General features: G+C 41.9%; 1 protein-coding gene across 1 annotated transcript in view; it reads right to left on the reverse strand.

Moving 5' to 3' along the window:
- The window catches only part of EPAS1 (endothelial PAS domain protein 1), a 115,640-nt gene that overhangs the window by 13,670 nt on the left and 82,968 nt on the right, over positions 1-19,002 (reverse strand). The window contains exons 7-11 of the mRNA XM_036752204.1: positions 9,528-9,634; positions 3,974-4,121; positions 2,884-3,092; positions 1,345-1,523; positions 231-341 (exon numbers count right to left, since the gene is read on the reverse strand). Coding sequence (XP_036608099.1) covers positions 231-341; positions 1,345-1,523; positions 2,884-3,092; positions 3,974-4,121; positions 9,528-9,634 — 754 coding nt within the window. The remainder of the gene's footprint in view (positions 1-230; positions 342-1,344; positions 1,524-2,883; positions 3,093-3,973; positions 4,122-9,527; positions 9,635-19,002) is intronic.

The following is a 19,002-nucleotide window of genomic DNA, read 5'->3' on the forward strand; positions in this document are numbered from 1 at the left end:
CTGTGGATTAGAGAAAAGAGAGACTGGAAGAACATTTAGGAGATGATTATTATAGTTCCCAGGCAAGAGGTGAGAGGGTCCTGACAAGGGTGGGTGGGTCATGAGAAGGCGAAAATGGTACAGATCACATTCATCAAGTCATTCCCCGCTTAAGATCCTTTGGGGTGTTATTGGATTCATGAAGCCCCTGATGAAGATAAAGGTGGGAGTTTCTCTCTCTGGGCACTCACCTGGGTGTTACATTGGTTCTTGGATTCAGTATCCATAGCAAAAAGCTTCTCTATCACTTCCATCTTCAGATTTTCATCCAGAGAGCTATAATAATCTCCTGGGCTGCTTGGCTATGGGAGAAGGAGAGGGAGGACAAGACAGAAAACAGGACTGATTATTAGACAGTTGGTCAGCTCTCTCCCTATTAGGCAAGGGGTCTGAGACCACAGTTGTTGGGAAACCTCAACGTCAGGCTCTTTAGCTGTTTACATATATCATCTCCTGTCATGTCTAGTCTGGCCTATATCATTTGGTGCTTTATGAATTTGTACAGTTTTCTCATTGTTTCATGTGCATGAGCCCTGTCTCCCCCATGAAATTGTAATGGGACAGGTGGAGAGGGGCAGGGCCCATGTCAGCTACCTTCTCTTGTCTCTGACAGAGTAGGTACACAATGGCTCATCGATGCATACTTGTAGACTGAGGCAGGGATTTGAGTAGCAGTTGCCAATCAGTCCAGATGTCTACATTTTTCCTATCTGTGTCATCATAAAGCAAAGGGAGGACAAGGACCGTACGCTGGAATTGTCCCTAGCAACAATGCCATGCTTAGTAAGTAGGGCTTGTGGCTCTTACTAAAAATGTTTTATGATGAAATGTAAGCAATCTGGGGGCGCCTTGAAAGTTCTTACTAAACATGAGGTTAATGATAATGATTTGGATAAAATCATTAGCCCTCTTAAAAACAGGCCCTCCTTCTAAAAGGACCTCCCTGGTCCCCCACTAAATAGAAGTAATCTTTCCCACCTCAGGCCTCTTAAGCAGTTTATTTGTACCCATTATTCACTTAGCATATTCCAATTTGTATTACAGTTACATCTTTTATTAGACTGTAAGCCCCATGAAGGCAGGGGTGGTCTTATTTAACCTTCTTTCTCTCCAGAAGCCTAGCAATCTCCCCTGTAGAAAGTAGTAGCTTAGTTCATATGTACAGAACTAAATTGTTCAACAAGAAACCTGAGGCTGTCAAAGGAAAGAAGATGATGGAATCAAGAGGGGTTCGAATCTCTCCTTCCCACTTTGTACTTGGTTGACCTGCTGTCCACTCAATTTCTGGCTTGATTTGCCTCCTACCGTGGAACAGCTACTGTTGCTGCTGGCACTGGGGGTGGTGCTGCCAGGAGGGGCCATCTGGGGTACAGTGAATGAGGCCTCACTCTGGGAACTGCGGCTCTTCATGTCTCCAGGCCATGGCTGGCTTGGGGTCAGAAGGGCTTTGTTATAAGTAGACGATTCTTCAAAGCTCTGGTTTCCTGTAGAGATAAGGGACAACAGTCAGGGTAGGTTTGCTCTAATTTAACTCATCTTGATTATGAATATACACAGCAGGGGGAGGTGGGGGGGAATCTCAAACTACAAAGGAAAGGAGGCAAAAAGCCTTGTGGACAGGTCTTGGGTTGGTCATGGAGTTCCCTTTGACAATTTAAATTTGCAAATTTAAATTGTGTGTGTGAGAGACAGACAGAAACACACAGAAAGACAGAGACAAAGAGAAAGGGTGAGTTTTAAGAAAGAGTCTTCATTACTATAGGATTCCTTTAAATGGGGATCTGTCTTCTACATATAATTATATAGGTCAGGAACCTATAGAGTTAGTGTCTCTCAAAGAAATGAAGGTGAAGAGACATAAGAAGAGTACTGGGCAAGTCACTTAGCTTCCTCCTCTCTTTAGTATGGTGGCTAGGGCACTGAATTCCAATCTCATCTCACTCAGACTTGCTAACAGTGTGACCCTGGGCAAGTCAGTTAAATTTTCTGTGCCTCAGTTTCCGCATCTGTAAAAAGAGGGGGTTGGACTCAATGCCCTTTAAGGCATTGATATGATAAAATGAGAGGATCAGACTAGATGGTCTCCAAAGTCCCTTTTAATCTTAAAATTCAAAGAGTATAGCATAGTGTAGGATGAACTTTTTACCCAGGGATCCCAGTGCTAAGCACATGCCCCTCAGAGACTCAATGAAAGCTCCCATTTGCCCAACCCAGATGGGCCAAAATATTGAAAGAAGCACTCTTTGTAATAGCAAAGAGCAGGAAACAAGGGAGATGCCCATTGATTAGGGAATGGCTGAGCAAATGGTGGTATGTGAGTGCAGTAGAATATGATTGTACCATATGAAGTGATGAATATGGGAAGATTTCCATGAACTGATACAAAATAAATAAAGCACAACCAGGAAAACAACATACACAAAAAACACAACGATGTAAACTGAAAGAATAACATCAGAAACCAAAAGTGAACACTGTAATCATAATGATCAGAGTTGGCCCCCCAAAAGAGCTACGATAATGTACCTCCTTCTCTTTTTTCAGAGCCGTAGGACTGTGGAAGCAGAAGACAAGACACTATTATCAAGCTTGACTGATGCATTGGTTAATTCTGTGAATCTGCTTCCTTATTCCCTCTCTTTGTTTAAAAATAAGGGATAGTTCTTTGGGTGGGGGAGAGTGGAAGACCATATTAGGAAATTAAGGTGATGTGAAAACAAAAGATGTCAATAAAAATTTCAATTAAAAAAAAAGAGAGAAGCATGTTCAAGGTGGCCAAGGCAAAACGGAAGCTACCCTTGCTCAGGCTCTTCTGGGTTCCTTGTGCAGGTGGGAGGTACTGACCAAAGTCCAGAGAAATGATGGCATCTCCTGGTGTAGGCGCCAGTTGCGCCAGCTCTTCTGGCTCTTCCTTGAGCTTGGTAAATAGGAAGTTACTCTTCTCCGACACAGGGACTTTGGTGTCAAAGATACTGTTCATGGCCATCAGGTGGGGCTTGAACAGGGACTCAGTCTGGTCCATGGAGAACACCACATCATTCTTCTCGATTTCACTAATAAAATGAAAAAGAGACTTCAAGTCCCTTTTTACAGAGGCAGCATGGCGTAGGGGATATCAGGAAGTCTTGGGTTCAGATCTTGCTTGGGACATTTACTGTGTGGCCATCTGCAAGTTATTAATCTCTCTGAGATTTGTGTGACTCCCTCACTTATCGACTAAGTTATAATGGGTTGGGATCTGTGGTGGTTGCAGGAATTCCCTTATCCACAAACTCACAGATCCTTCGTATATGGTTTCTTATAAGAAATGTTCAAGTGTATGGCTACCCCAGAACCCCTGACTGCTCTGCCTCAGGACACTCTCAGCAAGTAGAAAGGGAAAGAACAGAACCTATTTATCTGGGTTCTTCAAAGAACTGTATAATTCAACTCTATAACTAGCCATAGAGGTGATTACAATCATAACATCCTCCAAACACAAGCCTACTGTGAAGGCTGCTTTTTTTCCACTATCCATACACAGGCTTGAGTCTCTAGTTGTCTGACATCAGGTTTTGAGAAGTGGCTTTTGGGGACAGAATGTCTTCCTGGTTCTGCCTCCTCAGTTACTAAAGATATTAAGCTAAAGAATTTCCACCTTCCATTTCCCAGAAAGTCACTCTCATTCCTCTCTCTCAACTTCCTCTCCACCCTGTGTCACAGACAATGCACATTGTAACAAAAATAAGGTGGGGATGGGAAAAGAGGGTGTAGAAATTAAGTCTGGAATTATTAATTTGGCATGAATGCTTTCAGATCCTGACTATGAGAGAGGTCCACCCCTGGTATGGGACTTCATGTGTTTTAAATATTCTAAGTTTCTCAAGACTTAAGAGTGCTATGGGTCCATCTTTAGGTTCCTAGGCCCCCTCAGAGGAGTTTTAGAAGAACTCACCTCAGGACATAGTTAACACAGATGATGCACTGGGGTTGAAGGTTTCGAGTGTTGTAAATGACAGTCCCTTGGGTTTCCAGCCACACATACCCACCATGCTTGGCGAGCATCCGATATTGGCCACTGATCACCTGACCTTTGGTACACACTGAGGACAAAATGAGAATCAGAGGTCAATGGACTAGGCAGAGTTTGCAACAGAGCCAGAAGAACTCACAGTTTGATAGGAAGAGCACAAAGTATTGGAGTTGGAAAGGACCTTGGTCCAACACCACCATTTTACAGATTATTCAATCAACAACAAACATTTATTTATTTAAGCGCTTTCAATGAGCCAGGCATGCTGGTGATACCAAAAAAAAAAAAAGACAAAAACGGTCCCTTAAGGAACTTAATGAAGGAGGTAACACTCTAATAATTAGGTACATACAAGATGCATACAGAATAGTTAGGAGGTAATTCAGAGGGGGAATATCTAGCACCCCAGGGGACAAGGAAAAGCATCCTTCAGAAGATGGTCAAGTATTATAGGGAGCCAGAGATTCTAAGAGGCAGATGAGAAGTGAGGAGGACATGGTAGCTTTTCAAGCAAAGAGAGGACATATGAAATGATCTCAGGACAGAAATGACCAAGTCAGGCAATGTACTGGATGCATGGTATGAAGGAGAATGAGGCATTAAGGATGATACTTGGGTTTCAGACCTGCGTGATTGGGAGGAGAGTCATGTGTCCTTGACTGCATCAGGGAAATTCAGAAGATGGGAGGGTTTGGGGGGAAAGATGATAAGATCTGTTTTGGGACATGTTGAATCTGAGATGCCTATAAGTCACCCACACCACAAGGTCCAGGAGGTATTTGGTGATGTAGGACTGGGACTCAGGAGAGAGACTAGGGGTACACATAGAGACCCCTCCTCTGTCACTTACTAACAATGGGACCTCAAGTGAACCATTAACTTCTAGAAGATTCAGATTCCTCATCTCCAAAATAGAGGGGTGGGACTAGACTTTCTCTCAAATTCCCTTCCAGTTCCAAGTCAATCATCCTGTGTTTCTATGACATTTTGTTTTGAATTCAAGTACCTACCTAACACTGACTTACTATGTGACCCAAAGCTATTCATTTGGCTTCTCTAGGAAATTAACTTGCTCATAGGTGAGAAAAAATGGTGGCACCACCTCTACCTGCCTCACAGCAATAAATGAGATCAGAATTTCTAGAAAATCAGTCTCTATTTAAAGTGGTTTTCTTAGAAGTAGTGCACCAGGCTATAAACTCTGCACAATTTATGGCTCCTCTTAGCAAAATCTTAATAATAAAAAAAAATCCATTTCTGATTCACAGAGCATGGGCAGAAGGAAACTGGGTAGGAATGGGGTGGGGAGAGTATCTGAACTGCAAGAGAACATACGATCCAAAGGCCATTTTCTTTGGCCATGGGGCACAGCCTAGGAATTTTTTTTCCCAGAAGCAGTAATAAATTAATCTCCGAGATACGTCTCCCTAATAAAACCTGCTTCTTTCCAAGTGCAAACAGTCTTGTCACGATTTTCTCTTAAAACGTACATTATTGCTCCCCCAATTCTCTCACCAGTGCTTTTGCATTGGACTTCATTATAGAAATTCCTAGACCTGCTGACCTCTCAGCCCTTGCAGGTCCGGTATCATATTGTGGGGTACGGAAGGGCCCTCGGGACAAGGCACAGAAACATTTAGCAATATTTTAGTCCCATGGCCCTCCCTAGGTGCTAGATGGAGTGGATGAACTTGTGCTTTTAATCTAGGTTTGGGCGTTTCATGGGCAGCGTGGTTGCCATGAGGAGACCTGGGTTGGAATTCTGGTTTTGCCTCTTTTTAGCTGTGCGCCTGAGCAAGTCTCCAGGGTTCACCTTTCCGAAGTTTCATATGTGTAAAAAAAAAAAAAAGGGAATAGCAATACTTGCCACAGAAGACAGTTATGGAAAAAAGTTTGGTCAACCTTAAAGTGTTTACATATGTGTGTACATGCACACACATATGTGTACACATACACATATATACGTATACATGGTTGGTTGGTTGTTGTCCTTCATTCTCCAAGAGGACAGTCTATGACATCACTATGCTAGAGTCAAGTTTCAATGTGTCTAACTGGCTGATCAGACCAATGTGAGCTTGGAATGCTCTATCATGGGTTGGGCACTAAGAGTCTGTGTGAACATTTGGGGTGGATACTCTAAATTTGCGCATCTTGCATTTCTTTTGAGCTGTTTCAAGTCTGCTTTGGTCGCAGAGCACAGCCTCTTCCCTGATGAGGTACGCCATGCTGAGCAGTCCTGTGCCAGCGTCTCCCATGTCACACAATCAATTCCAAAGTTCTTAAGAGAGACCTTGAGAGTGTCCTTGTATCGCTTCTTCTGACCACCCATGTGAATGCTTGCTCTGTGTGAGTTTTCCATAAAATAAGTCTTTTTGGCAAGTGTACATTTTGCATTCGAATAACATGGCCAGCCCATTGGAATTGCGCTCTCTGAAGCACAGTTGGAATGCTTGGCATTTTAGTTCGAGTAAGGACCTCAGTGTCTGGTACCTTATCTTGCCAGGTGATTTTCAGAATCTTCCAAAGACAATTCAAATGGAAAGTAATTCAGTCTCCTGGCATGGCGCTGGTAGACTGTCCAGGTTTCACAGGCATACAACAATGAGGTCCACACCACAGCTCTGTAGACTTTCAGTCTGCTAATCAATCTAATAGCTCTTCTCTCCCATACTTTCCTTCGGAGCCTCCCAAAAACTGAGCTAGCTCTGGCAATGTGTGTGTCAACTTCACTATCCATGTGTACATCCCTGGAAAGTACGCTACCAAGGTAAGTGAACTTATCCACAGCATTCCAAACTTCTCCATTTGCTGTAACTGATGGTTCCACATATGGATGGTGTGGTGGTGACTCACGGAGCACCTGTTTTCTTGGTGTTAACTGTTAGGCCAAAATTAGCATAAGCAGCAGAAAAGTGATCCATACTTTGTTGCATCTCAGTTTCAGAGGCTGCATACATATACATAATGTACATAACTATGCTGCTGGGGCAGTGACTCGGGAAGGCAGTAGGCATACAAGGTAGGAGGTGGCCTAGGTTAGCTGGTCCTACAAAAGGGTTGATGCTCACCTCCTGCACATACATGTAAACAGCCCACATATCCTGACATACTGCCAAAGCAGAGGAGGAGGACCACTCCATCCCCCTACCATATACCCCTCCTCAGGTTACTCTTTCTTTGGTTAATTTTTTTCCACTTCTGGGCTATTTCTGATACTCAATTTAACCTGAATTTCATCAATATTAATATGCACAGTGAGTTTTCTGTCACTAGAGCCTGAATAATCACCAAAAGATAAACTTGTCTTTGCTCTTGCAAAAAAAAAAAAAAATCCTAGCACTTGCCCCATGATCAAATCCAAGGATCCATCTGCTCCCTCATGGTTCAGGAACGCCCACTACCGCCTTTCTATTCTCACTCTGGGAACCAGGATTTGACAGAATTTAGGCTGTAGACAGTGATTCCAGCAAACTTCCACCAGCCCATTGTTAGCTCAGGCAGACTTTCCTTTGTGTGAGAGAGGTACAGGATTAGTATTGTTAATGTTGATTAAACAGTGCATTTTGGGAAGGTTTTAATTTTATTTCTAGTGATCAGACAGTCCTGCTCTGTCACTGCAATGTAATTACATCAGTCTTCTAATCACTCGCTCATCATTGCTAGCATGACGAGGGGGCCTGCTACATCACAGACAGGCTTTTTACTGCCTTTAATCTTGATTCTGGTTTTTTTCCAAGAGCACGTAATGTCCCCATACAACAAAGAGGAACCAAGCCCTCTCTTGAGAGTTAACATAGGATAAATTACAAATCCATTTGGAAATGACAACTTTCAATTATCTGTCTGTTTTAAATACTGAGCTTCCCCAGTCATTAGAAAGGTATCCTCCTCCTTCCTCTGTCTCTCACAGTAATATGCAAAATGGAACAAACCTCCAGATTGGATTTTTTACTGTGTTACTGAACAAAGGAAAAATGGGAACAAAATCTGCCACTATTTACTAACAAAGGGTCAAAAGATGCATGTGTGAGAGCCAGGAGAGAAAACAGAAGCTTCAGTTTAAGTTGATAAATTGATCCAACTTCCAACCCATGCTCCATTCCCCATCTTTTGGGTTAGTAATTTGGAGCATATCTTCATATGCCTGTTGACAGCTGGGATCTTTTTTCCTTTGAGAACTGCCCCTTAATAGCCTTATTAACTAGGTCATGGCTGGCAGTCTTAAATATTTGAAACAATTCCTTTTATATATTTTCTATCAGACCTTTATAAAAAATACTCACTGCAAAGACTTTTTTTCCCAGTTAAATCTTTCCTTTCTAAGTTGAGCTACATTGATTTTGTTTATACATGAACGTTTCCATTTTGTGCAATAAAAATTGTCCATTTAAGCTTCTTCTGCAGAGTCCATATCGTACAATGAACATATGACTATAGAAAATCATGTTATTGTTTTATTATTAATTACTATTATAATTCATGATAATTCAATAGATCTGTGATTTCATTGCTATAAGTACTTTCTCCATTGGGATAGATCGTGACTCCTCACACTTTCTCATCCTATGTGATTCTTGTTCACATATTTCCATAAATCCTCCAAAAAAGCCTTAACCCATGCCCTGAAGGACTTCTTCCAGTTTAAAAAAAATTTTTCCCCTTGATACCAGAGCAGCATTTAGCTGTTCATCTGTTATCTCTCATGCTCAATACACAACCAGGCCACTTCTTTTCCAGCCATCATTGTTTTTGGCCACATGGATCCATTTCGTTATTATACTTAATAGCTAATATTAATATAGTGCTTTTGTTTTCAAAGCATGCCCTAGAGGAATTACTTTGCTTGATTCTTCCAACAGACCTGTGAGGTAGATAGTGTAAGCATTCTTAGTGCCATCTTACCAATAAGGAAGATGAGGGTCAGAAGGGAATGATTTACTCAAGATCACATAGCTAGTAAGTAGCAGAACCAGGATTTAAACCTAGACCTTTTGACTCCAAACCCAGTGTTCTTTTTCCACTATACCCTGGCTTTCCCCTTCATTTTTTTTCATATATGTTAGTTCTGTCTTTCCAAGAAGGCTATAAGCTACTTGGGGTGGAGACTGTGTTGCTGCTTCTTTTCTTCTCTCCCACAGAACCCAGCCCAGGGATGGTCATACACTAACTAGGCCCTTAGGAAAGATTTTCCCCTCAACCAATGCTCCCTGTGGGTCCAAACTATAAATAACCATTTATTACAGCTTCTCCTCTCCAAGGGCTTCACTCCCTAAGCTGGAGGAGCAGTATCCGCAGTACCTGCTGTCCCATTCCTAGGTCACAAGGCCCAATACTCAGGCCTTTGCTAACCTGTCAGAGGAGGGCCAATAGGAGAGGGTCCCCCTCTTGGGACATTTACAAGTGCACACCTTATTATTCAGTTCCCAACCCAACCCATATCCAGGAAGACTGGGGAAGAAACTGAGTCACTTACGATTCTGGTGACTCTTAGTCATGCTCTCCGAGTCCAGGGCATGGTAGAACTCATAGGCAGAGCGTCCAAGCAGCTCTTCAGGATGGTAGCCAATCAATTCAGTAATTCTTCATTGAAAATTACACGCATATGGAAAAGCCACAAACAAAAAGAACAACAGATTTAGCAAAGATGAAAGTACATCCAGGCAACTAGCCATTGTTACGTCACTGTAAATCAAACACATGTATTCTTTTCTCTTCCCCATCCAGGCAGGCCCCGCCTCTCCCCCACCTAAGTGCTGCCCAGGTGGGTCATAGCACTAACATTCTATTAAAAATAAGGCCCAGATCAGGCAACCTACTCTGCTGCGACACCACCCCATGGAGGGAGGAAACATATCTACTGGGGGAGCTCCCATGCAAACACTCACAGGTGTGAACACTCACAGGTGTGAACACTCAGGGTGGATGCTGACCTTCTATGTAGGCGGAATAGACACAGACTTTCTTGAAGTGTGTTCTGGGTCATTGGCAAGACCCCTAAAGCAGACCCCTAAAATTCTCCTGCACTCTTCACTGACTAATGCCTAAAATTCTACTTTAGTGATTCTGCTTTAGCTTTTCACTTTTTAGTGACATTCTACTTTAGCTTGAGGCTTTGATGTTACAGAACAAAGGCCCCTAGAAGGAGTCCTTACCTCACACTATTATCAGTCACCTGAACCTCATCAAAATGGCATTTGATTGGGAGAAAGAAGAAAAAATAGGAAAGTACTAGCTATCTGAAGGGTGAGGAGGCAAGAAAAGGGCAGATAATGGGAGGCTAAATGTCCCAAGTGGTTCTTTAATTACAGAGTATCCTAGATCCTTTTTTGGGGGGGCGGGTCCTGGAACAGTGTTTCATCAGTGCAGAGAAGCGGGAGAAACTCCCTTTTCCAAAGCAGATTGCCTCAGGCACTGAGAAGGTAAGTCACTGGACCAGGATTCCACAGTCAGAAAGTGTCAGAGGTTGAATATGACTTAAATAAATTGCACCTTCTCTATGTTTTACATCACCAATGAAAAGAGCAAAGAAGAAAGAATGACCTTTGATTTTCTTCCTTCCAAGGTCTTTTGCTTTTTCTCCAATTCATTCATTAGATCCAGGAAGGGTATACCATCAAGGCTAGTGGGGAAGAATAAATCTGGGAAGGACCCTTTCCATTACCCACTGGTGTGTCCTTCTAACCATCACAATCCTAACCCACTTGCAAAACTCATGCTATGGTTTGCTGATAGAGGCAGCTAAGGGGTACAGTGGACATGCAGGAAGATGCTAATGTGAATTCTGCCTCAGATGCTTATTTAGCTGTGTGACCCTGGTCAAGTCACTTAATCTCTTTGTTTTGTCATCTGTAAAAGGGGGATAATATTAGCACCTACCTCCCAGGGTTGTTGTAAATAGCAAATGAGTTAACATTCGGTAAAGTGTTTTGCAAACTTTAAAGAGTTACATAAATGCTAAGCATGACTACTACTACTACTACTGTTGCTACTACTACTACTACCACCACCACCACTACCACCACCACCATGACACATCTACTACTATTACTATTAATAATCATCACAAAGGGGCTCTGATTTTCTACTGGAAAAGCAGATCTAGGCAAAGAAAGGGTAAAGTCTCTGCTTGTGTGGTACTCGGGGTCCAAGCCAAGTTATACCACAGCAAAGCTAAGTCAGAAAAGCCTTTCGCATCAGCTGATTTGGCTGAGGCAAAGAGGTTTCTCAAGTGAAATTCGGGTCCAGCCAACTTCAGTACAGGGGACTCACTTTCTCTGAGCTGCCAGCTATGGACTAAGAAGGATTTGTTTCCTTCCCTTGGCCTTGAACAGAGAGGGGCCTGAACACATGCTCTCTGGCCTCCCACACCAATGTCATCGACTTAGTGCACCTCATAACTAGGGGGAATGGAAGGAGCATCTGGGGACAGGACACTGCTGGTCCTTCTGTTGCCCAGAGCCCCATTTCTTCACAGTATGTCCAACTTCTTTTCAAGTTGCTTTTTTAAAAAATTCCTTCCAGGGATATGGGGTAGTTGAGGTTGGGGAGGGGTTGATGATTGGGAGGAGGAGGTTTTTTTGGGGGGGAGGGAAAGAAGCATACAAGCAAAGTAACTTGCCAAACCCATTTATTTGCTAGGGAGAATAAAAATTCATCTCTTATTAAAATACAGCATTCTCTAGAAGAACTTAAAAATGAGGATTTGGAGAACCAAGGAGTTAATTACACCTCCCTTCCCCCAAGAAGAGTTGAAGCATTCTCTTTCAAGGTTAGTATAGTCCAGAGAAAACTCTCAAAGTAAATATTTATAATAACCAAGCTGATAATATAATATCCATTATCTAATTAATGAAAGATGTACAATGACATGTTTTGAAAATAGAAAAACAAGCTTATTCTTCAGAATTGCCAGATAGTTAACTAGTAGCTGCCACAATTTATCTTGTCAACTAAAATAAACATTTAATGTTTCTTCTTACATTTTTTAAAACAGACTACCGTAAAAAAAAAAACAACTGGAAAATACACTGAGCTTATACACAATCAGCCACCATTTGAGTTGTCAAGTTCACAAAGCCAGGAAACCCCAACTTCAAGCTCATGGTTCTCGGCCTCTGTCTGATAGCACGTAGCTACCCTTAATGTCCATGACTCGGCGCCAGTTTACACGGACAGGGGACTGCAGGAGTCCAGAAAAGGCATTCCAAGCATTTCAGGATGCGTCTAAGAAGTGCTCTATGCCAGACCCTGGGAAAGGAGTTTGACTTTATAAAGAATCAAAAAGCAATTGAGATCCACAAATCAGTTAAAAAACAACCAACCATCCAATTTCATTTCTATCCCTCTTTCATTTTAAGGAATATAAATGTAAAAGGTTCAGTCAACTCGCCTAGTTTGAAAATTAAATGGGGAACACCAAGATTTATTCAACAGATAAAATACATTTTTAAAAGTCTATTTTCATAAAATGGTATGGACAGAAGGGGAGGGTTGGAAAGGAAGACTAAACAGGGAAACAGAAGGAAGATGGAAGTCAGAGAAACAGAAAGGGAGGGGAGAAGAGAGAGACAGAGACATAAGAGTGGGATTTAAAAGAGAAATAGTCAGAGAAAGACAATGAAATGACACTTAGAAACAGGGAAGGCACAGAAATAAACTATGACTTTCTATTTCCAGGTAAAGATGACTTTAAAACATCATCCTTGCTTTTGAAATCATTGTTCACAACTTTTTTGAATTACTCTTTATCCTTAAAAAACAAAACAAAGTATACTTTAAAGAGGATTCCCTGAGTGAGACAGCTACAGCAGAACAGTATGAAGGAAATGATTCTCAGGGTTACAACGACAAGGATTAGAACACCCCCAAAGCCTAATGAAATCAAGCCTAAGGTTCAGTTCTCCGCTTCTGTCCTAATACAGGAGCCCAGGTATCTCTAGACACATGAGATAGGATAATGACACACAATTCAGATTCTACTGCTTTGGGTTGTTGTCGTTCAGTCATTTCTGACTTTTTGTGACCCTGTGGACCCCGAGGCCCTTCAGTCCTCCACCATCTCCTGAAGTCTGTCCAAACTCATGTTCATTGCTTCCATGACACTATCCATCCATCTCATCCTCTGCCATCCCCTTTTCCTTTTGCCTTCAATCTTTCCCAACATCAAGGCCATTTCCAATAGGTCCCATCTTCTCATTATGTGGCCAAAGTATTTAAGCTTCAGCTTCAGTGAACAGCCTGAATTAATTTCTTTAAGTATTGACTGATTTGACCTCCTTGCAGTCCAAGAGACTCTCAAAAGTCTTCTCCAATATTAGAATTCAAAAGCATCCATTCTGTGGCACTCAGCTTTCCTTACAGTCCAATTCTCACAGCCATAGCTTTTAACTTTGTTCTATTAATAAAGGGTAAATTAGCTACTTGCATTTAAGTTAGGGGCTAATTCTGAAATGTTCATTGAAGCAGCCCCCAATCCTGGGGCTTTGACACTTCTAGGCAGAATTTTATTAGACCAGTTCCAGTCATTGTGAAGGGTCATAGTAAAAACGTATTTCCTCAATGACCTTGATACTTTTCACTATTTTTTAATCATTATTTCAGTTACTCCAAATCAACTAGGTTTTATTTTTATAGAGGGCTAGACTTGGAGTCACAATGACCTGGTTTCAAATCCACTTACTTTGTGCTATGTGTTTGAGCACAAGTTCGATCACTTAACTGCTCTGAGACTCAGGAATATAAGGGCTTTAGATTAGTTGAAGACTGTAAGGTCCTGACCTGAGATTGCTACTTGCTGGTCTCATGAAGCATTCAAATATGTAAAAGCCACACAAACATAGACTCTGAGCCTACGGACATGGACTCATCATCTAGGTTGGTATACAGTGGAAAGAACACTGACTTTGGAGTCTAAAAGTCCTGGGTTCAAATCCGACCTCTGCCACTTATTAGTTATATGACCTTAGGCAAGTCTCTTAATCTTCTTAGGCTTCTGTTTCCACATCTGTAAAACAAGGGGGTTGGATTTTCATGGCCTCTAAGGTCCCTTCTAGTTCTTGACCAATGGACCTAGCATGCCTGCATCTAATGCCAGAATGAATTGAATCCCCAAATTCTTTTGTTTTTTGGTAGGCTGTTTTTATACTTCTATTTCCACTTGGTGGACCATTTCCCATATAATTTATAATATGGGGAGATATCAAACTACCAAAAATAAGAGGAGGATTTTCTGAAGGAGAGCAGTCTTCAAGCCTTTGATCTTAGACATGAAGAAAACCAGTCATCAGAGTTTGTCTTCAATCCCCTTCCTCTTAACTACAAGGCATATTTCTCTGCATAGAACCTCTTTCTCCACTAGATGACTCTTGTTCATGAATTTAAGCCGAAAACTAAAGTTAAACTACTTGGGACAGAAAACCCACACACGTTGTCTTCCCTTTGGGTAGTATGTACTGTCTTACATTATTCACAGTGGTTTTGTGTTTCTTACTCTTATTTCCCCAACTCAACTGTAAGTTCTTTGAAGGCAAGGAGTACGTCTTACATTTCTTCCTTCGTAGGATTATATACCCATAGCTGGAAGGGACCATCAAGTCCAGTCCCTCATTTTTTACAGATGAGCAGAAAGAAGCCCAGAGTGATTAAATGAGTTTCCTAGGGTCACATGACTAGTAAGCGTCTGAGACAGGATATGAACCCAGGTATTCCTGACTCCACATCCAATGTCCTTGCTATTATAGCACACTACTTGCAATGTTAGGCACATATTAGATTGTTAATAAATAGTTGTTGAGTGATGAACTGAATAGCAACTTGGGAAAACATCTAAGAGCTGAGTACAGCCATCTAGGTACATGGGGTCACCCTGCGTCATTTTCCATTTTTTTCTCATTCCAACAAGTACTTTTCGCCCCTCAGCTACCTCTTCGACTTCTTCCTCTCCACTACGTGTCAGACATACATACATACAATGGATACATGAAAGATACATGATTGATTTCTATAACATATCAATAAAAGGTCTGTTGTATTGGGACAATTAGTGGTGAATTTAGTGGGCTTTGCTATAGAAGAGTAAACCGCAAACAAGCTTGTTTCCAAGTCATCTGCATCCCTTACCCTTGAATTCCTATGATTTAAAATGCTTTTCTTTCATAGCTAACATTTATACAGTACTTTGAAGCTTGCAAAGCACTTTACAAATATTTATCTTACTTTATCCTTTATTTGGAGGCAGCTGCTGCCTTTCTTTGTCTATCTTTCCCCACTTTCTCCAACCTGCCCTATTTACAACCTCTTTGGGGCTAAGAAAATGGCCCCGGGCTGCCACCAAGATCATTTTATAGGCTCTAAACTGCCTCACATTTTCCTCCTAATTTCCCTTATGGGAAAATGTTCCCTTTTGTAGGAGCTCATATTCTCTTATGTGTGTCGCATTTCATTCTATCTGGTATAATTCCAGATTAATACTGAAAGTAGGAGGGGAGAGCCAAGCCCCTTCCTTATTAGCTAATACAGGTGAGCGACAGTTTTTGGAGTGTTCATCTCTGGCTGGGTATCAAGGACCTGGGTGTTTAATGCATGGGGAGGAAAAGCAAGACAAGAAAACAAATGGAAATGATGAAAAAAATAATTCTAAACCTAGTTCAAGCAACTAAAAACAATACCTAGGGATTAGGAATTTAAAATAGCTATGGGCTATGGCTAAATTGGCTAAACTGCCCACGTGCCCTTATTAACTAATCTGCTAATCACTTCAACACAACTTCTCCCCAACTGCACAACTAATGTCATTAAATGCCTCTCTCAGCACTCACCACTTCAGCATTACTGAATTTAGAGTTTAGTTCCCATAATTGGGTCTCTTGAAAGACTAAACCTTGCTGGAAAAAATGCAAAACCCTCAGTAGACTTTTTAAAGTAGCTCCACTCATTGTGAATTACAAAATCTTAAGCCTTTGTATGATGACAGCAATAGTTATTAATTGCTGATGATTAATTATTATTAATGCTGTACAGATCCCTTTACAAGGCACTGGAGGAAAGTCTAGATAGGCCAAGATGAGTGAAGACAAGGTTGGGTCTGGTTCAGAACTTTGCTCTCATGAAGCTTGCCCTCTACCACCGTGGCTGAGACCCAAGTAGCCATGATGCATGATATGTGCATTGGAGAGTTACAGAAGCCCTAGGTGAGGTCTAGATATCTGCTCTCTGCTCTTCACTTCACCAGCCACTCATTGAACATGGCTTGCCCCTAACACCATTGGGATGTTGGTCAAACTTGTTCCTGGTGCTCAAATCCTCTCCTCTTTTTCTACCCATTTCCTCTCTCCTGACATCTCCATTCCCCTACAAGACCTACTACTCTCTCCTGACCAATATCATCTCTATGTGCTAGCTCCCAAAGGTAATTATCCCTTAATAGGGATCAAAATTTCAGACTAAATGAATGAAAAACTCATGGCAGAATTTCGTGGGTGGAGAGGGGGAGGGCAAGGAGGAAGGAAAGTTAGGTTCACAACAGTAACATTAGCTTGGGCAACAGGGCCATCCCAATATCCCTCAAGTTACACCATGTAGGTTATCACCAATTCTGTGTACGTGGAAAGTACACTGTAGCACTTGGTTCTATATAGTATAAATGTATCTGCATGCACATATGCTTGTATATATGCACATATACATGTGTGTATATGTATAGGTGTATACACACATGTGCATATACATGCATGCAAATATGTACACACACACACACACATATATATACATACACATACAGACATGTATGTATATATGTATGTGTGTGTATCCCTATAGCAGTTGGACAAGCAAACTATGATCCTAGGGTCAAATCTGGCCTGCTGCCTGTTTTTGAGTGGCCCTTGAGCTAAGAATGGTACTTTAGTCCTACTGCAACTCAGAACTCCTGAGCTCAAGTGATCCACCAGCCTCAGCCTCCCCAGGTGCAGGGACTATAGGTATGTGACACCATGCCTTTCTTGAGGCTGGAACTACGCTTTGAAGATACAACACTACAAACATATACACACTCACAGATCTAGGAGCTAGGAAAAACAATTGGTCTTATCTGTCAGAAAGTACAGGGTGGAGGTAATAGCATTCAGCTTCCCCTACCAGGTTCAGAGGGCTTCATTTGTTCTATAGATGACTTGTCTTTGTAGATTAGGTCTAAGATGGCTGGAGCTGAGGGACGGGGTCCTGGTAAGTTTCTACCAGGAGGCTCAAAGGTTGAAGTTTTTGCAGAAAAGGGGTAGGAGAATGACTAGCTGGAAGAGAGGGTGGTCCAACCAGTACCCAGGCCAGGCTGGAAATAGGGAACAGAGAAATTAATCTGAACCAAGAAAATGAAGTTTTCCCCATTAGGAAATGAGATGTCTAAACTTTTCATAAACTAGTTCTCACAGCCCATGTCTCCTGGCTGAGTAGGGAGGAGCTGATGGGCTCTGGAGAAAAGCTATTTCCTAAGTGGTTTCCTTTTTGGTTGAGAAAGAGATTATTCTGGTTTGTGCTCCCTTGTGCTCCTTTCATTCAGGCTTCAGCTAGGGAATGCTAGCTTCGGGTTTCTTGAGGAATCATAGATTTAGAGCTAGAAGGGGCCTAAGAAACCATCTGGTCCAACTCCTTTTTTTTACAGAAGATGAAAGTAGAGGCCCAGAGAGGGCCATTCACTCCGCTTGGAATGAGAGAGAATAAAACAACAACTTTGATAGCGAAAACCATTGCCTCCCTCCATTGACATCCCATGCTCTGAGGCCTTGTAGTGGTGAAGAATTGATTCTGTGTTCTCAAAGGCTATCCTGATGTAGCTTGTCCAAGCTAGATAGGTTTTAGAGTAAGGACCCAAGTAACAGACTGAGTATCTGTCATCCAAGGATCAGACTAAGTTCTAAGAGAGACTTATTAAGAGAAGGTTGGCCACCATTTATTTTTTTTGTCATGGCAACTCATGAAGCCTTCTTCCTATAGCTCAGGGGCAGAGGGTCCATTTTAATGACTAATGAAACAAATCTTGTGATTTCCTGAGGAGAAGCCCTGAGGTAGGTAGACAGGAAACTAGCAGGCACATTTCCTTATAAGAACTATATGATTAGATGTTCCTGTAATAGCCAGAGGCTCTTGAGGAACTGATGCCTCTGGACGCTGTAGGAAGCTGGGAAATTCTAGAATGCTAGCTCTGGAGGAAACCTTACAGATGATCATGTGAGTGACCAACATCACTCTCCTGATCGATAAACTCTACTGGTTCCCATTTGCCTCTAGGATAAAATATAAACTTTTTTGTTTGGCTTTCAAAGCTCTTAACACTTATCTTTCCTCATTTACCTTTCTAGCTTCCCATACTTCGCAGTTCAGCCAAACTGGCCTTGCTCTTTCTCACACATGACCCTCCATCTATCACCTCAGTGCCTTTGAACTGGAAGTTCCTCACACCTAGAATGCCCTCCCTTCTCCCTTCTACCTCATAGGATCCTTTGCTTCCTTCAAGCCAAGCACCATCTTCTACACGAAGCCTTTCCTGAAGTCCCCATTTTCTATGCCCTCTCTCCCAAAATTCCTTCCTATTTATTTTGTGTGGATCCTGTATATACATATTGATGCACACTCATCCTCCTGATAAAATGTAAGCTTAAGAAAAGGGACCGTTTCATTCTTCTCTCTGTATTCCCAACACCTACACAATGCCGGGCACATAAAGGATGCTTAAGAAATTGTTTGCTGTTTGATGGGTTGTGGACTGATTGGCTGATGATTATCATGCCTGGTCCTTCCATTTAACATGTGGGGAAGCTGGGGCTCAGAAGGTCTCAGGGATCTGTCTCACAGCTATTTAGTGGTGGAATCAGGACCAGAATCCAGCTTTCTGCTGCTCTTTCTACCATCCCAAGCTGAGCAGAAAGAAATAGAGGATGTTTTTTGAGATGAGGCAG

This window comes from Trichosurus vulpecula, chromosome 3, assembly GCF_011100635.1.
Source record: "Trichosurus vulpecula isolate mTriVul1 chromosome 3, mTriVul1.pri, whole genome shotgun sequence".
NCBI classification, from domain to species: Eukaryota; Metazoa; Chordata; class Mammalia; order Diprotodontia; family Phalangeridae; genus Trichosurus; species Trichosurus vulpecula.